The following is an 18605-nucleotide window of genomic DNA, read 5'->3' as shown; positions in this document are numbered from 1 at the left end:
GAAATCCTTTTAGTTGTTTCAAATAATCAAATATCTAAAGGGAAGTGCATTAAAGTTAAATATGAATATAATATATAAGAAGTAATACTCACTGTTACTTGTTGGCTCAGGAAACCCAACATTTTGGCCATTCCAACCTTTGTTTTCTCCTGGCTGGCACAGTTTAAAAAAGAGAGAGAGAGAGAGAGAAATAAATAAATAGGTGCAGCACAAATATATTTTTACAGAAAGTATTAAAGAGGTTTGTAAAGAAACATTACAGCTTTAAAAGAATAGCTGTTTGAATTGACTAGAGCTAAACAAATACATGGAGAGGTCCTCTACAAATCTGCCCACACAGTTCTATTTGAGCATTTTCATTTTCACCTAAAACAGGTTCTTCCAGTATTAGACCTCCCCCTGAATAAACATCACCAGCTACATGCCAAAAGATCAACAATAAAAAAGTGAACACCAGCCTACCTGGGACTAGGCTCAGATTAGCAAACATGTTTAACTTTAGTGTTGATATAGTGAGGGTCCTAGGATTTAGAGAGATATAAATGAACATTCAAGATGAAGTGGCCCATTAACACTATAGACATAGAGGAAAAGGGGGAATTAATGGGTAACAAACTTTTGTAATAAGACAAAAATCCAGTGTCTTTATTAAGACCGTGACATTTAGGGTACATCTACACAGCAACATTATTTTGGAATAACTAGCATTATTTCAAAATAACTTAGTCCGCATCTACACAGCAGGCAGTTATTTCGAAATAATGTCGAAATGCTGTCAAGCTGGAGGACTTCTTACTCCAACTCCTGTAACCCTCACTGTACAAGGAGTAAGGGAAGTCAGAGGAAAAGAGCTCTATTTCAAAATAATTGCTGTGTAGACGCTCCCCTGCTCCCTGTGGAGATTGTGCTTAAAGCCGGTTCCACCCAGCACTGACTTCTGCTCCCCCCTGCCTGTCAGAGAAAGAGGCAGCAAGGGGGGAGGAGCGACTAATCGAGTCGCTACTCAACTATGCGATAAACATTTGCTTAGCGGATAGTCGACTAGTCGCTTACATCCCTAGTTGTAATATGGGATTATGGTATGGAAAAGGTGTATTGTATAAGAGTGACTGACTGATGACAGAAAGAACAATGCATCTTCAAGCTGTATGATGAGATGTTTCCCCCCAGAATGCTGGATTTATTTAGCTTTTAGGCTTTTCCACACTACTGATTAAGTTGATGTAAGTTATGTTGCGCAAGGGTATGAAAATGCCATTTCTTTGAATGACATAAATTATACTGACGTAAAGTGATGTTGTTGAGGGGGGATAATTATGCTGATGGAAGAGCACTCTCCCCTTGGCATACTGCATCTTCACCAGACGCGCTACAGTGCCACAGCTGTAGCAATGTATCGCAGTAGACAAGCCTTTAGATTCTTTGGGTGCATCTACACTGCACCGTAATTCGAAATAAGATACGCAATTTGAGCTACACAAATTGCATATCTTATTTCAAGCTATTTTGAAATAGCTTATTTCGTCATTTGGAGCTGTCTACACAGCACCAAATTTTGAAATAAAGCGCTATTCTGAAACATCCCTTACTCCTCATAGAATGAGGTTTACAGGGACATCAGAATAACGGGCTTGCTGTGAAGATGTGGGATAGCTCTTTCGGGATACTCTGGTATCCCAAAACAGCATTGCGGTGTAGATGTACGTTTTGTGGCCCAAGTTACCTAAGCTTTACTACTCTCCAGGAGAGACAAGGCTAGGCCTGACGTGTTCTACTCCAAATGTCTGTCACATTAGGAATAATGTTATTACTAAACTCCTGTCACTGAAGAAAACAAGACTGTATAACGAGTTATATCATGCACGCTGGATTTCCTTTTTCCTCTGTTGTTAGCTCCTTCTCAATTTACACAGGTTGGACATACTACAAGCTTTTCAAAACAAATTTACCACACTGCTAATATAGGGCCTGACTGTTCCTTATAGGCAGAGAGTAGGATACTGGAGGTAACACGGAACTGCACTGACAACAGGATCACCAAGAGACAATGTGACTCAGAGTGCCTGCACATGTAGCATGACTGCTGCCCCTTTACATGCAGCTTCTCTACTGCCCCCATCTCCTTAGCAAAGCTCTGCTGACACCTTTGGGGCACCAGGGGCCCTCAAGGCAGCAGAGAGGGAATCAACCACGTTTCCCTAAATGCAGGGACTATAAATCTACCACTGAACCTATATCGGAAGAACATGCTTCAGTCCAGACATCTACAATAGAAATTCACTACACTGAGCACTTGAGAGGAAACAATATCAAGTTACTGTCAGTGATTAGGATTTTTATACACTGTTTAGAACTAGATCTAGGAAGACTGAAAATTAAATTGAGAGGTTTCATAACCATGACATTCTCCTCACATAACTGTTTTCTATCAGAGCCCAGAGGAACCCAACCCTTGCCACCCACACACATATTTTTACCTTCCTTCTAGCCAAAGAGGAAGTGAGAGAGACCAAGCAATGCTGCTCCTTAACTAACTACCAAGGTGGTTAAATGCTAAGAAGTAGTTTCGCCCTGTCACAGGCTGATCAAACAGCCCCTGTAGCATTAACATACCTGACAAGAAAAGGACAGAGAAAGAACTAGGAAGTGAATCCAGTTCTTCTACATGGCAGTGCAGAGCACTGTCGTTAGCTCTCACAAGAGATGTTTTCCCCTCCCTTTTCCCCATTACTGTGTGTGGGACATTAGATAATGTGTTTTATTATCTTAAATACTCCCATTTTATAAAATCTGTGATGTAAAAAGAATGTGCTTAACATCCCTATCTTGAATGTACAGTGTCATATTTCCTTATTATGTCCAGAACAATAGCAGAATATTGCATTTCTTCTTTTTTCCTGATAATCTCAAGACATCTGCTTCTGAAGAATACATCATAAACCCATTTTCTAACAGAATGCATTAACCTGCAAGCAAAGAGCTAATAATTATAGTATACCAAAACAGCAGTGTCCATTCCTAGTTATGATTCCATAATGGTTTCCGCTCTAATCACCCTTTTTCACGCCTTTTAAAACTATCATCCTTTGGGCTGAATTCCAAGCCCCTTCTTGCCTAGTGGCTGAATTCTTCTGAGAAAATTTGAACAAAAATAGGCCAGACAATTTACAAGATGATTGAAATATATATATGTGTGTGTACACACACACACACACACACACACACACACACACACACACACACACACACACACACACACATTATTGAAAATAATTATTGAAAGCCATTTACAAGATCATTTATATATATATTCACATTATTGAAAACATGCTTGACCTTTTATTTATTTTTAACAGTACTTCAGCCAACATGGCAGGGACTTAAAAGCTGGAATTGGAAGAGAAATACCATTCGTTGTGGAGAAGTTTGAGTGCTCTAGTGAAAACTGGTTTTGATTTGAGAAAATTATAAGCCTTTGAAAACTGCATGCTGGGCATGCACAGTGTATTTTCCCTGGGGATTTTAGCTTAATTCACAGTACTCAACTAAGAAAGCTGCACTGCACACGTATACATATCTTGTTTAGCTCTGTAGTGAAAAGGATACTGAAGGGGTGTATGTGCTGAGCATAGAGCTCAAACTATGTAAGGGAAAACAGAAAGCAAGAGGAAGGAACAACCAGTGACCAGCAGCCTTCAGAGTCTTTTTAAGGCAAGGCCTCAACATCCTTTGGAAGGAGAGAGAGAAAGGTGAAGAGAAGAGAACTAAAAAGGGAAAGTGGAAGAAAGTAAGTCCTAGATGGAGGAACAGAGAATATACAGTTACAAGTCGGAATAAGAGAGAAGGTGAAACTGGGAGCCAGTTAAAGAACCTTAAAAAGGAACAGAACCTGTAAAGGTGAAATATACACTCAACAAAGAGGGAAATTCATGGGAGAAGACTATGGTAAGGAAACATATCCAAATTCACCAAAGGAAGGAGGAATGATGGAAGGAAAAAACTGTCCTATCTTTTCAACTTGGAAATGAAATTTGCTTATTGAAAGGGTCCCTTTAAATAGAGACTTTCCATATTATATCTAATTAAAGAAAGAACGTGTATATGCATTGAAATGATTTTACAAGATTATTTTTTCCACATTCTTACTTCTGAGTGATAGTATCAATGCATATGACTTCTTCAAGTAGAAATAAAACTTTATTTGCTGTGGCCCTACACCTCTCCAGAGTAGATTCTATTTATAACCATCAAAACTTCTGAATTCACTCTTTTTAGAAAAACGAATATTTTTATAAAATGACACTCTTAATATTAAACATATAATTCTGAATGAAAGTCAAACTCCATATAAAACCCTTAAGGATTATATTTTGAAATACCACCACCGAAACTGCACCTGTGGAAATTGGCAGATGTGTAAACCAGTACCAGAGCATGAGATTACCCAATGCATATGGACAATTATGTTTGCAGGTACATTTTAAAAAATATATATAATATAAATTACCACATCAGAAAATTTGACCAGATATGAACAAAAAGCACTTTTTAAAGAAAATTAATTAAATAAATTGTTTAACAGCATGGAGCTCTAAACTCAATTCAGGGCAGCTAATAATCTATTCTAGCTCCAGTACAACAAATTCTATTCTCTAACTCTTCAAGACAACTAAAATCCTGGTCTGAACAAGTGAAATATAATAACTTATTGTTCACTGGATAGGCTTTTGAAGTGCAATTGAAATATACAGGTGACATGAGACTAAAAAATAATATTAGTCTCATGCTTCAATTACTTACTCTCAACACCACTGACCAACAGAAAACACAGATTATTTTTCTGTTCTTCCCCAGATTTAGGTAAATTCCTTCTCTAGCTGTGCTCAGGCAGTTGCGCTATCCAGCACATCAGGAAGATAGCACAGGGTAATTATGTGTACACCCAGCTTAAAGTGCTTTATGGGACACAACAGCTCTTCACTGTTCTGTACATGAGGGCTTGTCTACACTGGGAACTTCTGCACCACCAAAGTTACAGTAATGCAAGTCAGAATGATGTAAGCCACTTTTACAATAGTATAACAAGTCTACACTGGAGGTTTGCACTTTGATAGCCATTTCAAACAAGCTGTGGCAAAAGGCAGAGCTTTAGAAGTAGCTTTAGGCCAAATATGCCTCTGCCAATGAGCCTAGGACTAAATGCAGATCAGAAGGCTTAGTAGCATGTCACTGACTCATGAAGTTACAATACGCAGTCAACACAACTTCCTTTTAAGAAATAACCCTTTCTGGCTCCAAACAAAATTGCCATAACCATATTTTCTTGTCCAACAACCAGGTTGTCAAACAAACAAACAAACAAACAATAATAATAATAATAATACTTTTAGTTTATGTTGAAATGTAAGTTGGCATAAATAGACATTCCTTGAGCATATGCTTAGGCAACCCCAAGTAGGGATGTAAGGGAGTAGTTGACTGCCTAGGCTTATCTGGCAGTCGAGTCGATTACTCGCATTCCCAAGACCCTTGCTGCTTCTGTAGCTGGGGCAGTAAGGGTGTGCGGGGGAAGCCGGTGCTGGGGGAAGCCAGATTAAAAGCCAGTTCCCCCAGCACTATCTCTGTGGTGCTGCCTACCCCTGTTTGTGGGGAGCAGGATCCCAACTCCCCGCTGGGACTCTCCATGGACAGGGACTGCTACAGGCTGGGCAGGCAGCCCAGCTTAGTCCCGGCTTATGCTGGGTCCGGGACCAAATTGCACTGTGGCTCTGCAATTTAAAATGTAGTAGAGGCCAGACAGGCAGACAGCCCAGCTCAGTCCCTGCTTCCACTGAGTCCAGGACCAAATCCCGCTGCAGCTCTTCAATTTAAAATGCAGTAGGAGTCGGGGGGCAGGCTGCCATGTTCCTACTGCCTTTTAAATTACAGAGCTGCAAGCAGGGTTTGGTCCTAGACCCAGTGTGAGTCGGGACTGAGCTGGCTACCTATCAACTAATTGAGTAGTCAATAAAAATTCTATTGACCACTCTATTAGTTAAATACCCCCCTCTTAACATTCCTAACCACAAGAGCAAGGCCACACCATTACAAGTACTGTATCTGATTCAACCTAGATGCTCAGCTGAGCTATTAAATGAATCTGCAACATAGCTACTCTTTAGAGTAAATAAGCCAAAAGAATGAAAACTATTTCATACATGAAAGTTAATGATCTATACAAAACATGGAGCCCCAAAGAGGAAGAAATATCCTAACAGGGACATATAAAGGGAGTAAAGAGAAGCAATTTGGTAACATGAAATTCATGCACACGTACATACATATGCATGCTATGGTCCTGGGGCTGTATTCTGTCCCAAATTATATTTGCAGAGGCAGGGATTGCAGTTACCATCCAGTGAAGTCATGAAGTAGCAGCTAAGGGAAGAATATGATTACTGAGCAATCAGTCACACAACTAAATTGGCTTTAGTGAGGCTGCATCAGTTCCTGCAAAATGATGAAGTTGTGAGACCTTCACGTTTTATGGAACTGGATTTTGGGGGACACAATGATTAGTTCTCACCTTTTCTGGCTGATCTTGAAGAGGGGTGGAGGCTTTATAACCAAGCTGTAGCAACATTGCTTCTGCTGCATTTCTTTTAGCTATTTTCTTGTTAGGGCCTGTGCCAGTAGTAATTTCACTGCCTATTTTTACCTTTTAAGAAAAATAAAAATATTGATCATAATCACTAATACATTCAGTAGCACGAGCTGATATTTTCCCACCCCTGCCCTACTGTGTCAGACCATATAGCCCAGTTTCCTGTTGTCCGACAGCTAGAGATGTTAACAGGTTAAGTGGTAAGCATGCTGATAAGCATGAGGCTTTCCAGTTAACTCTGTCTGTGCTGTGCTGTGCTGGCCAGACAGGAGGGACCTAGGTTAAAATGGTTAACCAGTAACTGTTTTAACATCCCCACCGAAAGTGGCAAGTGCCAAATGCTTCAGAGGAAATGAATGGAACAGGCAATAATTGAGTAATCCTTCCCATTGTCTACTCCCATCTTCTGGCAGTCAGAGACTAGGGACACCCAGAGCATGGGACTGCATTCCTGACCATCCTGGCTGCTAACCATGAACTTCTGTGTAGCGCTTCAAGTGCGGACACTGCTTATACTGACGGGAGAGTTATCTGGTTATCATAGGTAATCCACCTTCCCCTCCCTGAAAGGCTAGGTCCACAGAAGAAGGCTAGCAGTGTCTACATCAGTGATTGGGTTGGTATAACTATGCCTCTCAAGGGTGTGGATTCTTTTCACCCCAGAGAGACATAGCTATGCCAATTTAAGCAGACTTGCCCTGCAAATGTCTTGAGCCAGGGGAAATTAAATGGAGAACAGAAAGAGTACTGCATATTTTGGCAGAAGGAGGAGGGCAGACAATATTGGACTGGAAATCTTGGGATTGGGATGGAGATTGGGGGAATAAGAAATTTGGGCAGGACGCAATCCTCTCTTTCCAGCACTTATGCCTGTGCCCTTGAATGATCTTTCATCAACACATTTTCTGAAAAGTTGAGTTCTCACTGGGAGTATACAACATAAAGGATTTCCTGCCAACCAAGAAGCCCCGCATAGGAAAAGCAGTTAAAACTTCTAAATAAAAATGACATATTATTAGTAACAGAAAACCACAAAGAGAATATAATGCTGTAATTTAATCTTTGGACTCTGCTGCCATTCATAAACTGTGCAAACTGCATGTTCCTAGTTTATGACTATTGTCTCTCAAGTGTCCTCTATTCACTATCAGGTCATTCATAATTCTACAGTACCTATATATTTTATTGGTACATTCAGTCACTTTATTTGCCAAATTCTGTTTCAAAAATGGTACATGGTTTCAAAAATAAAGAAGTAATCATCTACTTCATAAAATAGTCCAAACAAAAATTTCATAGGTCAAATGTCTTAAATCTTACTGTTTTTTAAATTCTAAAATATCAGCCTTTGAAAAAGAAATAAACACTCATTAAATAAAGTAAACACGTTTTTCGTGTACTTGTTTATCATATAAGTCAGTTTTCAAAAATGTTTGAATTCCCCAGTTTCAGTTTTAAATGTCTACTGTACATACAGAAGCAAGCAAATGGTCTAAATAGCCTCTGCAAACTAAAAGAGGTATGATTAAGCAAAAAGATCCAAAATTATGGAAAACAGAAATCTGAAGTAAGCTTGAAGTAACAGTTAACGCTGCAGTCATCATTAGAAAACAACTAAATTGCAAAGAGCTTGTGTGTAATAAAATTGAAGAACCTTAACGAAGCGAGACAAAATGATAATTTATCGCATAGTGCCCAATAAATCAATGTGTTGCTATTTCTCAGACCTGTAAAACTGGTTTAGGTATTATTATAACCTCTATCAAGGATTAAAGGTCTGACTACAAAGAGAGAGCTTTCCGAAATTAACTTTGGGAACAGAACACCAACTAATGTCATCAGAGGTTTTCTTCTGTTTATGTAAGGGTCAGGACAAGTAATTGGATCCATTTCATCACATCTAAACTCGCTCTTTGTGTGACAGATAAAAATGAACATATTATCTCTGGATATTTTACTTCCACATTCAATTAAATCAAATGAAAACATTGTTTAAGTAGTTTACACAAAAGACTTTTTAGTTGGATGTTTTTTGCATGCATTAATGAATAATGAATCCACTGGGACTTATGGTGGGAGAAGAAAAGCAGTATCGTTTTAGCATGAAAGCATTAAAAAGCAAGGCCAAAAGTCCCTGTTTAGGCTACCCTGTTTATGAACACCCATAAAAAGGCAGCTGGGCTACAGAATTACTTTAACTTCCCGTTTCACAAGAATCTTCTTAGTCAAAGGAATCACACAGTCTAATGTAAAGCTTTCCCCCCCATCTCTCCAAAAATTCACTACACTTGAACCCCTTTAATTGGAAAATAGGCTACACCAGATTATGGAATTTTCTGAACCATGGATGTTCATGTATACTTTCTGTTTGAAGGTGAAAATAAAAACATTTAGCAAAGTACTGAATTTTTATGTCACATGTAACATCGACAGCAATACGTAGGGGGTCTCAGAGCAAGGTAGAGTGCAGGAACACAGTGGGGGTGTAAATACAGAGTCTGGGAGGGAGGGAAGGAAGGAAGGAAGGAAGGAAGGAAGGAAGTTGCAGGAGTACTCTTAGGGTTGCCAGATGGTTTCAACAAAAATACCGGGCACACTTGACATTACATCACAATCTACATTACATCTTATTTAGAAAATACTGGAAATTTATATTTTCTCATTTATATTTTTTCAATTTGTTCCTGAACAGAAAGTTCAAATACTGGACTGTCTGGTTCAAAACCGGACACCTGGCAACCCTAGGTACTCTAGGGATGGGAGTAGAGGGTCTGGGATGCAACGCTTACATGGCACCCCACTCCTGGGGACACACATGGCTCCACAACCTCTGCTGCTACCAGACACCCCTTCCCTTCTCTCCCCACCCGTCACTATGGGAGAAAAAATCCCCTGGAGAAACACTTCGCTGTGCTGCTGTTCCCCAGCTGGAGGGAGGGGAGCAGCAGCATGCAAAGCCACTTCCTCCTCACCCTCCCAGAGTCTCAACCACGGGCGTTTCCGGATGAGAGACACCTAGATTATGGAGGTTCAAATGTATCAAAGTACTGAAGTTGCCTACAAAGCACATCCAAATTCAAGGTGATCTGTAGTCAAACACCCTTTTTAACGGTGCACAGGACCATCTCAGACTGGGAATGGCCAGGAAAAGTTAAAGGATAGTAGGCTAAATGGCCTGTTATAGGATATCCTGGCTTCAAATCCTTACACAATATGAAAAAAAAATTAGAAACCACAATCCTACGGACATAATGGAAATTCTAAAATAAGGAACCTGGAGAGATAAAACATTTTATTTTAAACAGAGTTCAGAGTAGTACTGAACAAACGTTCCGAAAAAAGGCCACTACATTTTGAGAGTAACTTGATGCAATTCTAGAACAGAAGGAGAAAGTGGGCAAGATGGGTGGGCTTTTAAATTCAGTGAAAACAAAGTTTAATGGGAAAAAGTCCTGTGTTTCCTGTTCCTAACCTTGCCTAATCTGTTATTGTGCTAGCCAACAAAATATCGTGGGTACACCAAATCTTTCTTAAGTATCTTCTCAGTGAAAATGGTAAAGACACAGTTATTAACGGCTGCTATATTTCTTTTGCTATTGCATTTCAATGCATAAAATGAAATATGGGAAGAGACTATTGTGCAATTTCAGATGTGACCAAAGCCAGGGAGTAACTGAACATCTGATGAGAGCTTGTTTTTGCAGAATTTCCAGTGCCCTGCGTGATAAAAAAGTTTATAAAATGTGTATAGTTGTCTAAATGTTGAGATACTTATTTGTACTACAGTCTCTAACATTTCCAAATTCATCCATCAGTCATCATAAAGGTTTTGTCAGGACAGTGTAGCAACAAAAACAATAAATTAAATAATGAAATCATGCATAAACGGTAAAGAGAAGGAAATAAAACAAATAGGTAAAATCAAAACAAAAACAGTAAAAAAAAATGCTAAAACAGCAGAAGGAAAATAGCTATTACATTAGAAAGGGATTATATATCTAATTGGATTTGTTTCATCTACACGAAAGGAAAAGGTCATATAGACTTTTTTTAAAATAGCTAGCAGCACATTTTGTCCTCTTGCTGTTTAACTGTATGATATGTAAAGAGCTAAAAAATGTTTAAAATAATCAGCTTTATATTCCACCATTGCTCTTCTTGTGCTTAGTCATAACAAAATAAAGGAATCTTTCCTAATATAACATCCAACAATACCTGCATAACAAATTCTCGGCGACGTGGCATCCCTCTCTCTGAAAGAAGAACATACTCTGGCTCCTTCTCCTTTTTGGCTTGTTGGATTTGAGCCAAGCGACTAATGGGGTTCATTCCTTGACCATATTCTGGTCCAGTCTAAAACAGGATTAAAAAAACCCAAGTTATTTCAACACATGCCAGCACAATAATTACACGGCATGTTTTTTTAATAAGATTTTTCCACAGTGTTCTCTTAGAGTGATACACTAGACAAGACAGCATGCCCAAATAAACAAACTGCATTGTCACTTGATCATGGGACCCAGTCTCAGGATCCTTAGACTGACCCTATGGCAAGTGCTGAGCATCTGAAGGCTGTCCACAACTGTGGAGAATGGGTTTTCTAAGACAGTGCTCACCAAACAGTCGATTGCTGGTCGATCTGGGGGACGTCCTCAGTCAATCACGATCTCTGCTGGTACAGAGGGCTGCCATTTAGGCAGACTTGCACCCTGCCTGCCCCGGTCACACGCTGCTCCTAGAAATGGCTAGTGAGGCCCCAGGGCGGGGGAGGGAGGGTGTCAGCATGCTGCTCCTGCCTTCAAGCACCACCCCTATAACTCCTATTGGCTATGAATGGGGAAATGTGACCATTGGGAGTTGAGGGGGTGGTGCTGGCAGAGAGGAGCAGCGTGCAGAACTACGTGCTCCCTTTCCTCCACCTTCAGGGTAGACTGGCTCCTTTCAGGAGCAACGTGAAGCCAGGGGAGGCTGGGAGCCTTAAACTTGCTGCACCGCCAACAGGAAGCTGCCTGTGATAAGTGCCACCCAATAGGAAACTTCACCCCAACCCTAATCCTGACGCCAGCACCTCATTCCCCCTCCTGATTCCCCAGTACTGAGCTTCCTCCCAGAGCCAGCAGCCCAAAACCTTTTCTGTATCCTAACTCTGCCCCAGACCAGATCCCCTCCCAGCACGCCACACCCTCTCCTACACCCCAAAACTATGATCCAGCCTAGAGTCCCCTCCTGCACCTCAACCCCTGTCCCAGGCTCAACCCAGAGCCCTCTCTGACACTGTGAATCCCTCAGCCCAGGCCAAGCCTGCACCTCTCCTAAACCCCAACACCCTTCCCCAGCCTGGTGAAACTGAGGGGAGGGCGAGTGAGAGAAGGATACAGATGTAGTGAATGGGATGGGGATTAAGGGTGGGGTATATCCTGGGTTTCCCTTAAGTTCAAAAGATGATCTCAGGTGTAAAAAGCTTGTAGACCACTGGTCTAGGAACTGCAGTCTACCAATTCACACATCTGCTTTCATAGGTCAGAGGATCTGCAAGATAGCAGACTCATTGACCATTTTTCAGGCCCCTCCTTCCATGCCTTCTTTCCCTGCTCACAAAGGGGGCCACTATGAAGCTTTGCTCATGGTGCATTGGAGGCCGCAGAGTGCCCTTGCAAAGCCCATTTGCAATCCTCATGCAGGAACTACAACAGGTAAGCAGTAGTACAAGCCTTCCCCATCTCCTAGGACCTTCACCCAAACAGTATTTCCATTTAGTTATGCTAAAAATGACAAAGCAAGGAAGCTTTGAAGGTTAAAATTCTGCTTAGCTTTTCAAGCAATCCATCTAATGCTATTAATCCTCACAAACAGCCCGTAAGTGTTATTGTTGGTGTTAAAGTACTTTTCATTTAGTGCGGTAAATAAAGTGACAAAGAGATTGATTTGTCCAAGGTTGCATAATGAGCTGAGATTCAGATACTGGGGCCCTGAATGCTCTACCTTCTGAACCCACTTAATAAGCAATTATATGTAACAGACATGCTTATTTAAAGCAGACAACTATAAAAAATGAGTGTGTGTGTGTGTGTGTGTGTGAGAGAGAGAGAGATGGATGGATGTGGGGGGCAATTATTAATATAAAAAAAGTGTACCATGTACCAGAATACAGAAGAATTTATAACTGGATTACATATATATACTATTGTGCTATCATCTGAACTTCTCAAGTAAGAACAAACCAATTGTAAGGCATATAAAGGGAGGGCCAACAAGTGAAAGGAAGGAACAGAAGTGTATTGGAAGAATCTTCCAGATTATATCTACTAGAGGTGCTTGGGAATCTATAGGTGAAAGAATTAGGGCAAAGCCACGCATAAGGGCAGTTTCCATGACATCTGTGTGGGCAATGAGCCAGGCAGAGGCAAAATGAGGAGTGTGTTAAATAAAGCACAAGTGCAATTGTAAAAAATAGATTATCAATATTGGTGCTAAAATTAGGAATCAGCCTGTCAAATATCAAGAGACCAAGAATGTGATTCTGACACAATTTCTTGCCTACATATGTTTAAATAAAATAATCAGGTTAATTAAATGTAGTCATAAGTGTAGGCTGGTATTCTTCCAGCTGAAGATAAACAGACATCCACACCCATATTAAGTTTCTGTTCCTTTGTTCAGGGCTCTGTTTATTGTCTTCCCAAACAAAGCAAGACAAAGACCAAGAAAGGAACACTACCAATACACTAGTTACAGGTTTAGACTGTGCACCTCTGGTAGCTACCAGGTAGGGCCTTTTCCAATGCTGAGGGAGCGTGCTCTGCCTGCCTCCTGTTTTGTTTTGTTGAAAAGTATCCTCTCTCTTCCCTTTCCCTCCCCATCTTCATGGTTGAGCTCTCCTTTATATTTCAGCTGAGAGTGTGGGCCAAACATAAGTTACTGTATCAGCTGATCCCAACACCTGTCTGCTAGGCTTCTGGGATCAGCTCCTCCCTATCCCCATCCATCTCTAGGCTATTAAAGAGGCAAACTACCCTATTACAGTAAGGATGTAAATTCAGGGACTCACAAATCAGGTAAATCTTAATATTAAGGTTGTTTTGACCACACTGCAAATCATGTTAATGCCTGCATCTACACTGGCTAGCTAGCGTCAGACTCATAATTTACCAACAGTGTTCACTAATAAACTCCATCAGAGATACCAAAGGTATAAGCAAAAGCACAGAAAAGTCCTATATAAACATGACATCTAATCCTGATCAGGTTAGACGACAAAATCATAAAGGAGCGTGTCTGGGCAGTACTTGCTGAAACGGGAGCACTAGTGCAAGAGCCACCTTAATTCTTGGAATTTCCTGGCATTCAGAAGCGTCACTTTGTTGATAAATGCTAGTTTTTTGCATTTACATCCTGACGTAGCTATTTCAATATTAACTTTCTAGTGTAGACCAATCCTAACTCAGGAATTGTCTACATTTAAAACATTAGAGTGACATAGGTGCTGTATCACTTCCCTCTAGACGCTACTGATGACAACAGGAAGGATTGCTCCCATCAGCATAGGTAATCGCCCTCCTTCAGAAGATCCAGCTACGTTGACTGAATAATTCTTTAATAAACCTAGTGCTGTCTGCATGAGGACTTAGGTCCGCTTTACTACACTACTCAGGAGTGTAGATTTTTCAAACCAAAGAATTATGGACAGAATTCTTTAAAATGGGAAAAGTACATTTTCTTACCGTGCTCACTAAACTCAGAAATATGAGCTGGAGAGATTTTTTTAAGTTATACAGAGGTATGCATGGATCTTTAGTACAAAAAAACAATATTCTGAAAATAAATTATTTGCACTTAATAGTTCTCTAGAGAGTGTGTTAAGGAAGTTAAATTTAGATTAATCAACTAATAGAATAGTCGATGCAATTTGCATCGACTATTCAATTAGTCCATAAGGGCACCTCCACCTTTGAAATGCTGGGTTTTCCTACATTTCAAAGGTGGAAGCACCGCGGGGACCACAGGCCTGCAGAGGACTAGTTTGCCTGAGTCCTCTGCTCGCCCGCTGCTCCCGCGGCACTTCTGCTTTTGAAATGTAGCAAGACCCCCAAGCTGTCAGTTCCCCACTGTGTCCCTGCCTCCGCCCCTACAGAGCTGGTTTTTAAGTCAGCTTCCCCCAGCACCAGCTCCTGCTCCCCACCTTGCTGCCTCCCTCGGATAGTTGACCAGTCGCTTACATGCATAAAGTGTATCACTAAAGACAGCACTTACGATGCTGTATCTCTGCAGGCTTCAAGGCTCCTGTTTCCACATGTAATAGCAGGGGAATACTCTAGACAGAAAGGGCTTGATTCTCCATTACCATGTACAAAAGATAGCCATTTACGGCGTGCAAAATAGGTATGAAATGCTACTAATCAAAGTATCGTTTTGCACTCACTTTACATTGGTGTAAGTGATTACTCAGTGGAAAACCAGGTGCAAGGAGCTTAAATGCTTCCCCACACATGCTATCCTAAAAAATAAAATGGAATTTAGGCCACTGACAAATCCACTTTCTGGACTGAAATGCTGATACGTTAAACTGAGTATTTGTATGCTGCTAAGACTAATCAGTATTGTTTCATAAAGGTATGCAAAGAACTACACATGGCTGCCTTTGTTAGATGTGATGCAAGGCTGGTCACTCTAGCAAGTCCCATATTTCGATGGAATTTAGGATGAATGTACAAAACAGGACCAGTCAGTGCAGACTGGAGCTCATGAATTCTAGAAGCAGCAATAAATCCACTGTCACCAGGAATAAACACTCCATTTGGGAAACCTGAGCTCACAAGAATCTAGAGGCTCTAAAGGGAGCTTCATCCATGTAGTAAAAAGCCTATTAATATCCTATGACTCAAGAAACATTGTAATGGAAGGGCAGTTCAAATTCAACAAGCTCTTCATGGATTTGTCCACTAAAGGTTGAGAAAGAACTGAGCTATCTTTTATGTGGTTTTGAGAACTGAAAAGCGGGGGAGGGATATCTCAGTGGTTTGAGCATTGGCCTGCTAAACTCAGGCTGTGAGTTTAAGCCTTGAGGGGGCCACTTAGGGATCTTGGCCTAAATCTGTCAGGGACGGTACAGTAAAACTCCATTAGTCCGGCATCCAATGCTCCGGGACTCCTGATGGTCCGGCACCATCAGTAACCCGGAAGTGCTGGGGCAGCCGGACAGGCTTCCCCCATTCAGCTGCTGCTGAAACTGACCAGCAGCTGAATTGGGGAAGCCGGGAGCAGAGCAGCTGGGGTGCTGCCGGGTTGGTCCCGTAGCGCTGCCCCTTGGGGCTGCGGGACCAACCCGGCAGCACCCCAGCTGCTCTTGGGGACGCCTGGGGCAGAGCAGCTGGAGTGCTGCCGGGTTGGTCCCAGAGTGCCAAAGGGCGATTCAGCCGCTGATATGTATCAGCAGCGGCTGATCTGTTTCAGCAGCGGCTGAATCGGGGACCCCTGGGGCAGAGCAGCTGGGGTCCTGCCAGGTTGGTCCCGCAGTGCCGTCCTTTGGCGCTGCGGGACCAACCCGGCAGCACTCCAGCTGCTCTGCCCCAGGCGTGCCCAAGAGCAGCTGGGGTGCTGCCGGGTTGGTCCCACAGCCCCGAGGGGCAGCGCTACGGGACCAACCGGGCAGTTCCCTAGCTGCTCTGTCCCAGGCGTCCTCAAGAGCAGCTGGAGTGCTGCTGAGTTGCTGTAGCGCCGCCCCTTGGCACTGCGGGACCAACCCAGCAGCACCCCAGCTGCTCTATTGCAGGCATCCCCGATTCAGCTGCTGCTGAAACTGACCAGCAGCGGCTGAATCAGCGATGCCTGGGGCAGAGCCAGACTATCGTAAGGGGGGGGCTATGAGGGATCTGGGGTGGCATCCCCGCCCACCCCATTCCAGACCCCTCATAGCCTCCCCCTTCTGATAGTCCGGCATATTTGATAATCCGGCACCCCCTGGGTCCTAAAGCTGCCAGATTATCGGAAGTTCACTGTACTTGGTCCTGCCGTGAGGGCAGGGGACTGGACTCAATGACCTCTCAAGGTCCCTTCCAATTCTATGAGATATACCTATCTCCATATATTATTATCATTATCAAATAATTTCTAACCTAGATGTAAACACATAGAATCATAGAATGCTAGAACTGGAAGGGATCTCGGGAGGTCATCAAGTCCAATCCCCTGCTCTCACAGCAGGACCAAGCAATCTAGATCATCCCTTATATACATTTATCCAACCTGCTCTTAAATATCTCCAGAGATGGAGATTCCACAAACTCCCTAGGCAATTATTCCAGTATTTTATCACCCAGACAGGAAGTTTTTCCTAACTTCCAACCTAAACCTCCCTTGCAGCAAATTTAAACCCATTGCTTCTTGTCCTATCATGAGAGGCCAAGGAGAACAATTTGTCTCCCTCCTCCTTGTGACACACGTTTAGATACTAAAAACATAAGAACAGCCGTACTGGGTCAGACCACAGGTCCATCTAGCCCAGTAGCCTGTTTGCCAACAGTGGCCAGCACCAGGTGCCCCAGAGGGGGTGGACCGAAGGCAATGATCAAGCGATTTGTCTCGTGCCATCCATCTCTCGCCTCTGACAAACAGAGGCCAGGGACACCATTTCTATCCCCTGGCTAATAGCCTTTTATGCACCAAACCTCCATGAAATTATTTAGCTTCTCTTTAAACTCTGTTATAGTCCTACCCTTCACAGCCTCCTCTGGCAAGGAGTTCCACAGGTTGACTATGCGCTGTGTGAAGAAGAACTTTCTTTTATTAGTTTTAAACCTGCTCCCCATTAATTTCATTTGGTGTCCTTAGTTCTTCTATTATGGGAACTAATAAATAACTTTCCTTTATGCATCCTCTCCACACCACTGATGATTTTATATACCTCTATCATATCCCCGCTCAGCCTCCTCTTTTGTAAACTGAAAAGTACCAGTCCCTTTAGCCTCTCTTCATATGGAACCTGTTCCAAACCCCTACTCATTTTAGTTTCTTTTTGTGAACCCTTTCCAAGGCCAAAATATCTTTTTTGAGGTGAGGAGACCACATCTGTACACAGTATTCAAGATGTGGGCGTACCATAGTCTTATACAGGGGCAGTAAGATATTCTGTGTCTTATTTTCTATCCCTTTCATAATAATTCCTAGCATTCTATTTGCCTTTTTGACCACCACTGTACACTGTGAGGAAGTTTTCAGAGAACTATCCATGATAACTACAAGATCTCTTTCCTGATTTCTCATAGCCAAATTAGCCCCCATCAAACTGTATGTATAGTTGGGGTTATTTTTTCCAATATGCATTACTTTACACTTATCTACATTCAATTTCATTTGCCATTTTGTTGCCCAATCACTCAGCTGTTGTTTTTTTTAATTAAGGAAGTTTTGTTGTTATTAAAAAAAACCTATTCATAAGTCCAAATGCAACAGCCAACATCGGAACCAGCCAAAATCCTGGAACATTTGAACCTACATTTGCCCCCAAGGAGAACTTAGGGGCAACCTGGGGGAGCACAAAGCCCCCTCATTAGTCCTGGCTAGGTGGCAGGCAAGGTAGCAGGCAGTTTGCATGTCAGGGCATACCAACATTAACACTACTGGTCTTTGTAAAACTGTACAACTTTAGAAATCCTAAAAACACGATTAAAATCTAAAACTGGTTTCTTTTTATCAAAAGCCCTGCTTTAGTGACATGCTAATCCCACTGGAGATTAAGCCCTCCTCCCCTACAACTCCAATACCAACACATTAAGTTGACCAGCCAACTCATAGTTTAGAACATCCTCCTTGTGTTTCAGCCATGCCATGTGCCCATGGCTTGCATCGGCTCAAGTTTAAGTTAGGATCGTTACCACTAGCTTCCAAGTGTTGAACCAACATCCTACCAGGCATGGCAAAGCCATGATTTATAGTGGGAAAAAAATATATAGATACTTGAAAACAG

At 41.9% G+C, this 18605-nt stretch overlaps 1 protein-coding gene across 10 annotated transcripts in view; it reads right to left on the bottom strand.

The window, feature by feature from the left end:
* The window catches only part of STAU2 (staufen double-stranded RNA binding protein 2), a 236649-nt gene that overhangs the window by 130957 nt on the left and 87087 nt on the right, over positions 1 to 18605 (bottom strand). For all 10 annotated transcript variants that reach the window (XM_075920513.2, XM_075920512.2, XM_075920516.2 and 7 more), the window contains exons 9-11: positions 10859 to 10996; positions 6566 to 6697; positions 93 to 153 (exon numbers count right to left, since the gene is read on the bottom strand). In XM_075920513.2, the coding sequence (XP_075776628.1) occupies positions 93 to 153; positions 6566 to 6697; positions 10859 to 10996 (331 nt within the window). The remainder of the gene's footprint in view (positions 1 to 92; positions 154 to 6565; positions 6698 to 10858; positions 10997 to 18605) is intronic.

Source organism: Pelodiscus sinensis, chromosome 2 (genome assembly GCF_052426305.1).
Source record: "Pelodiscus sinensis isolate ZL-2025 chromosome 2, ASM5242630v1, whole genome shotgun sequence".
Taxonomy (NCBI): domain Eukaryota; kingdom Metazoa; phylum Chordata; order Testudines; family Trionychidae; genus Pelodiscus; species Pelodiscus sinensis.
The sequence above is the reverse complement of the archived record's forward strand: the minus strand, read 5'-3'. Positions and strand labels throughout refer to the sequence as shown.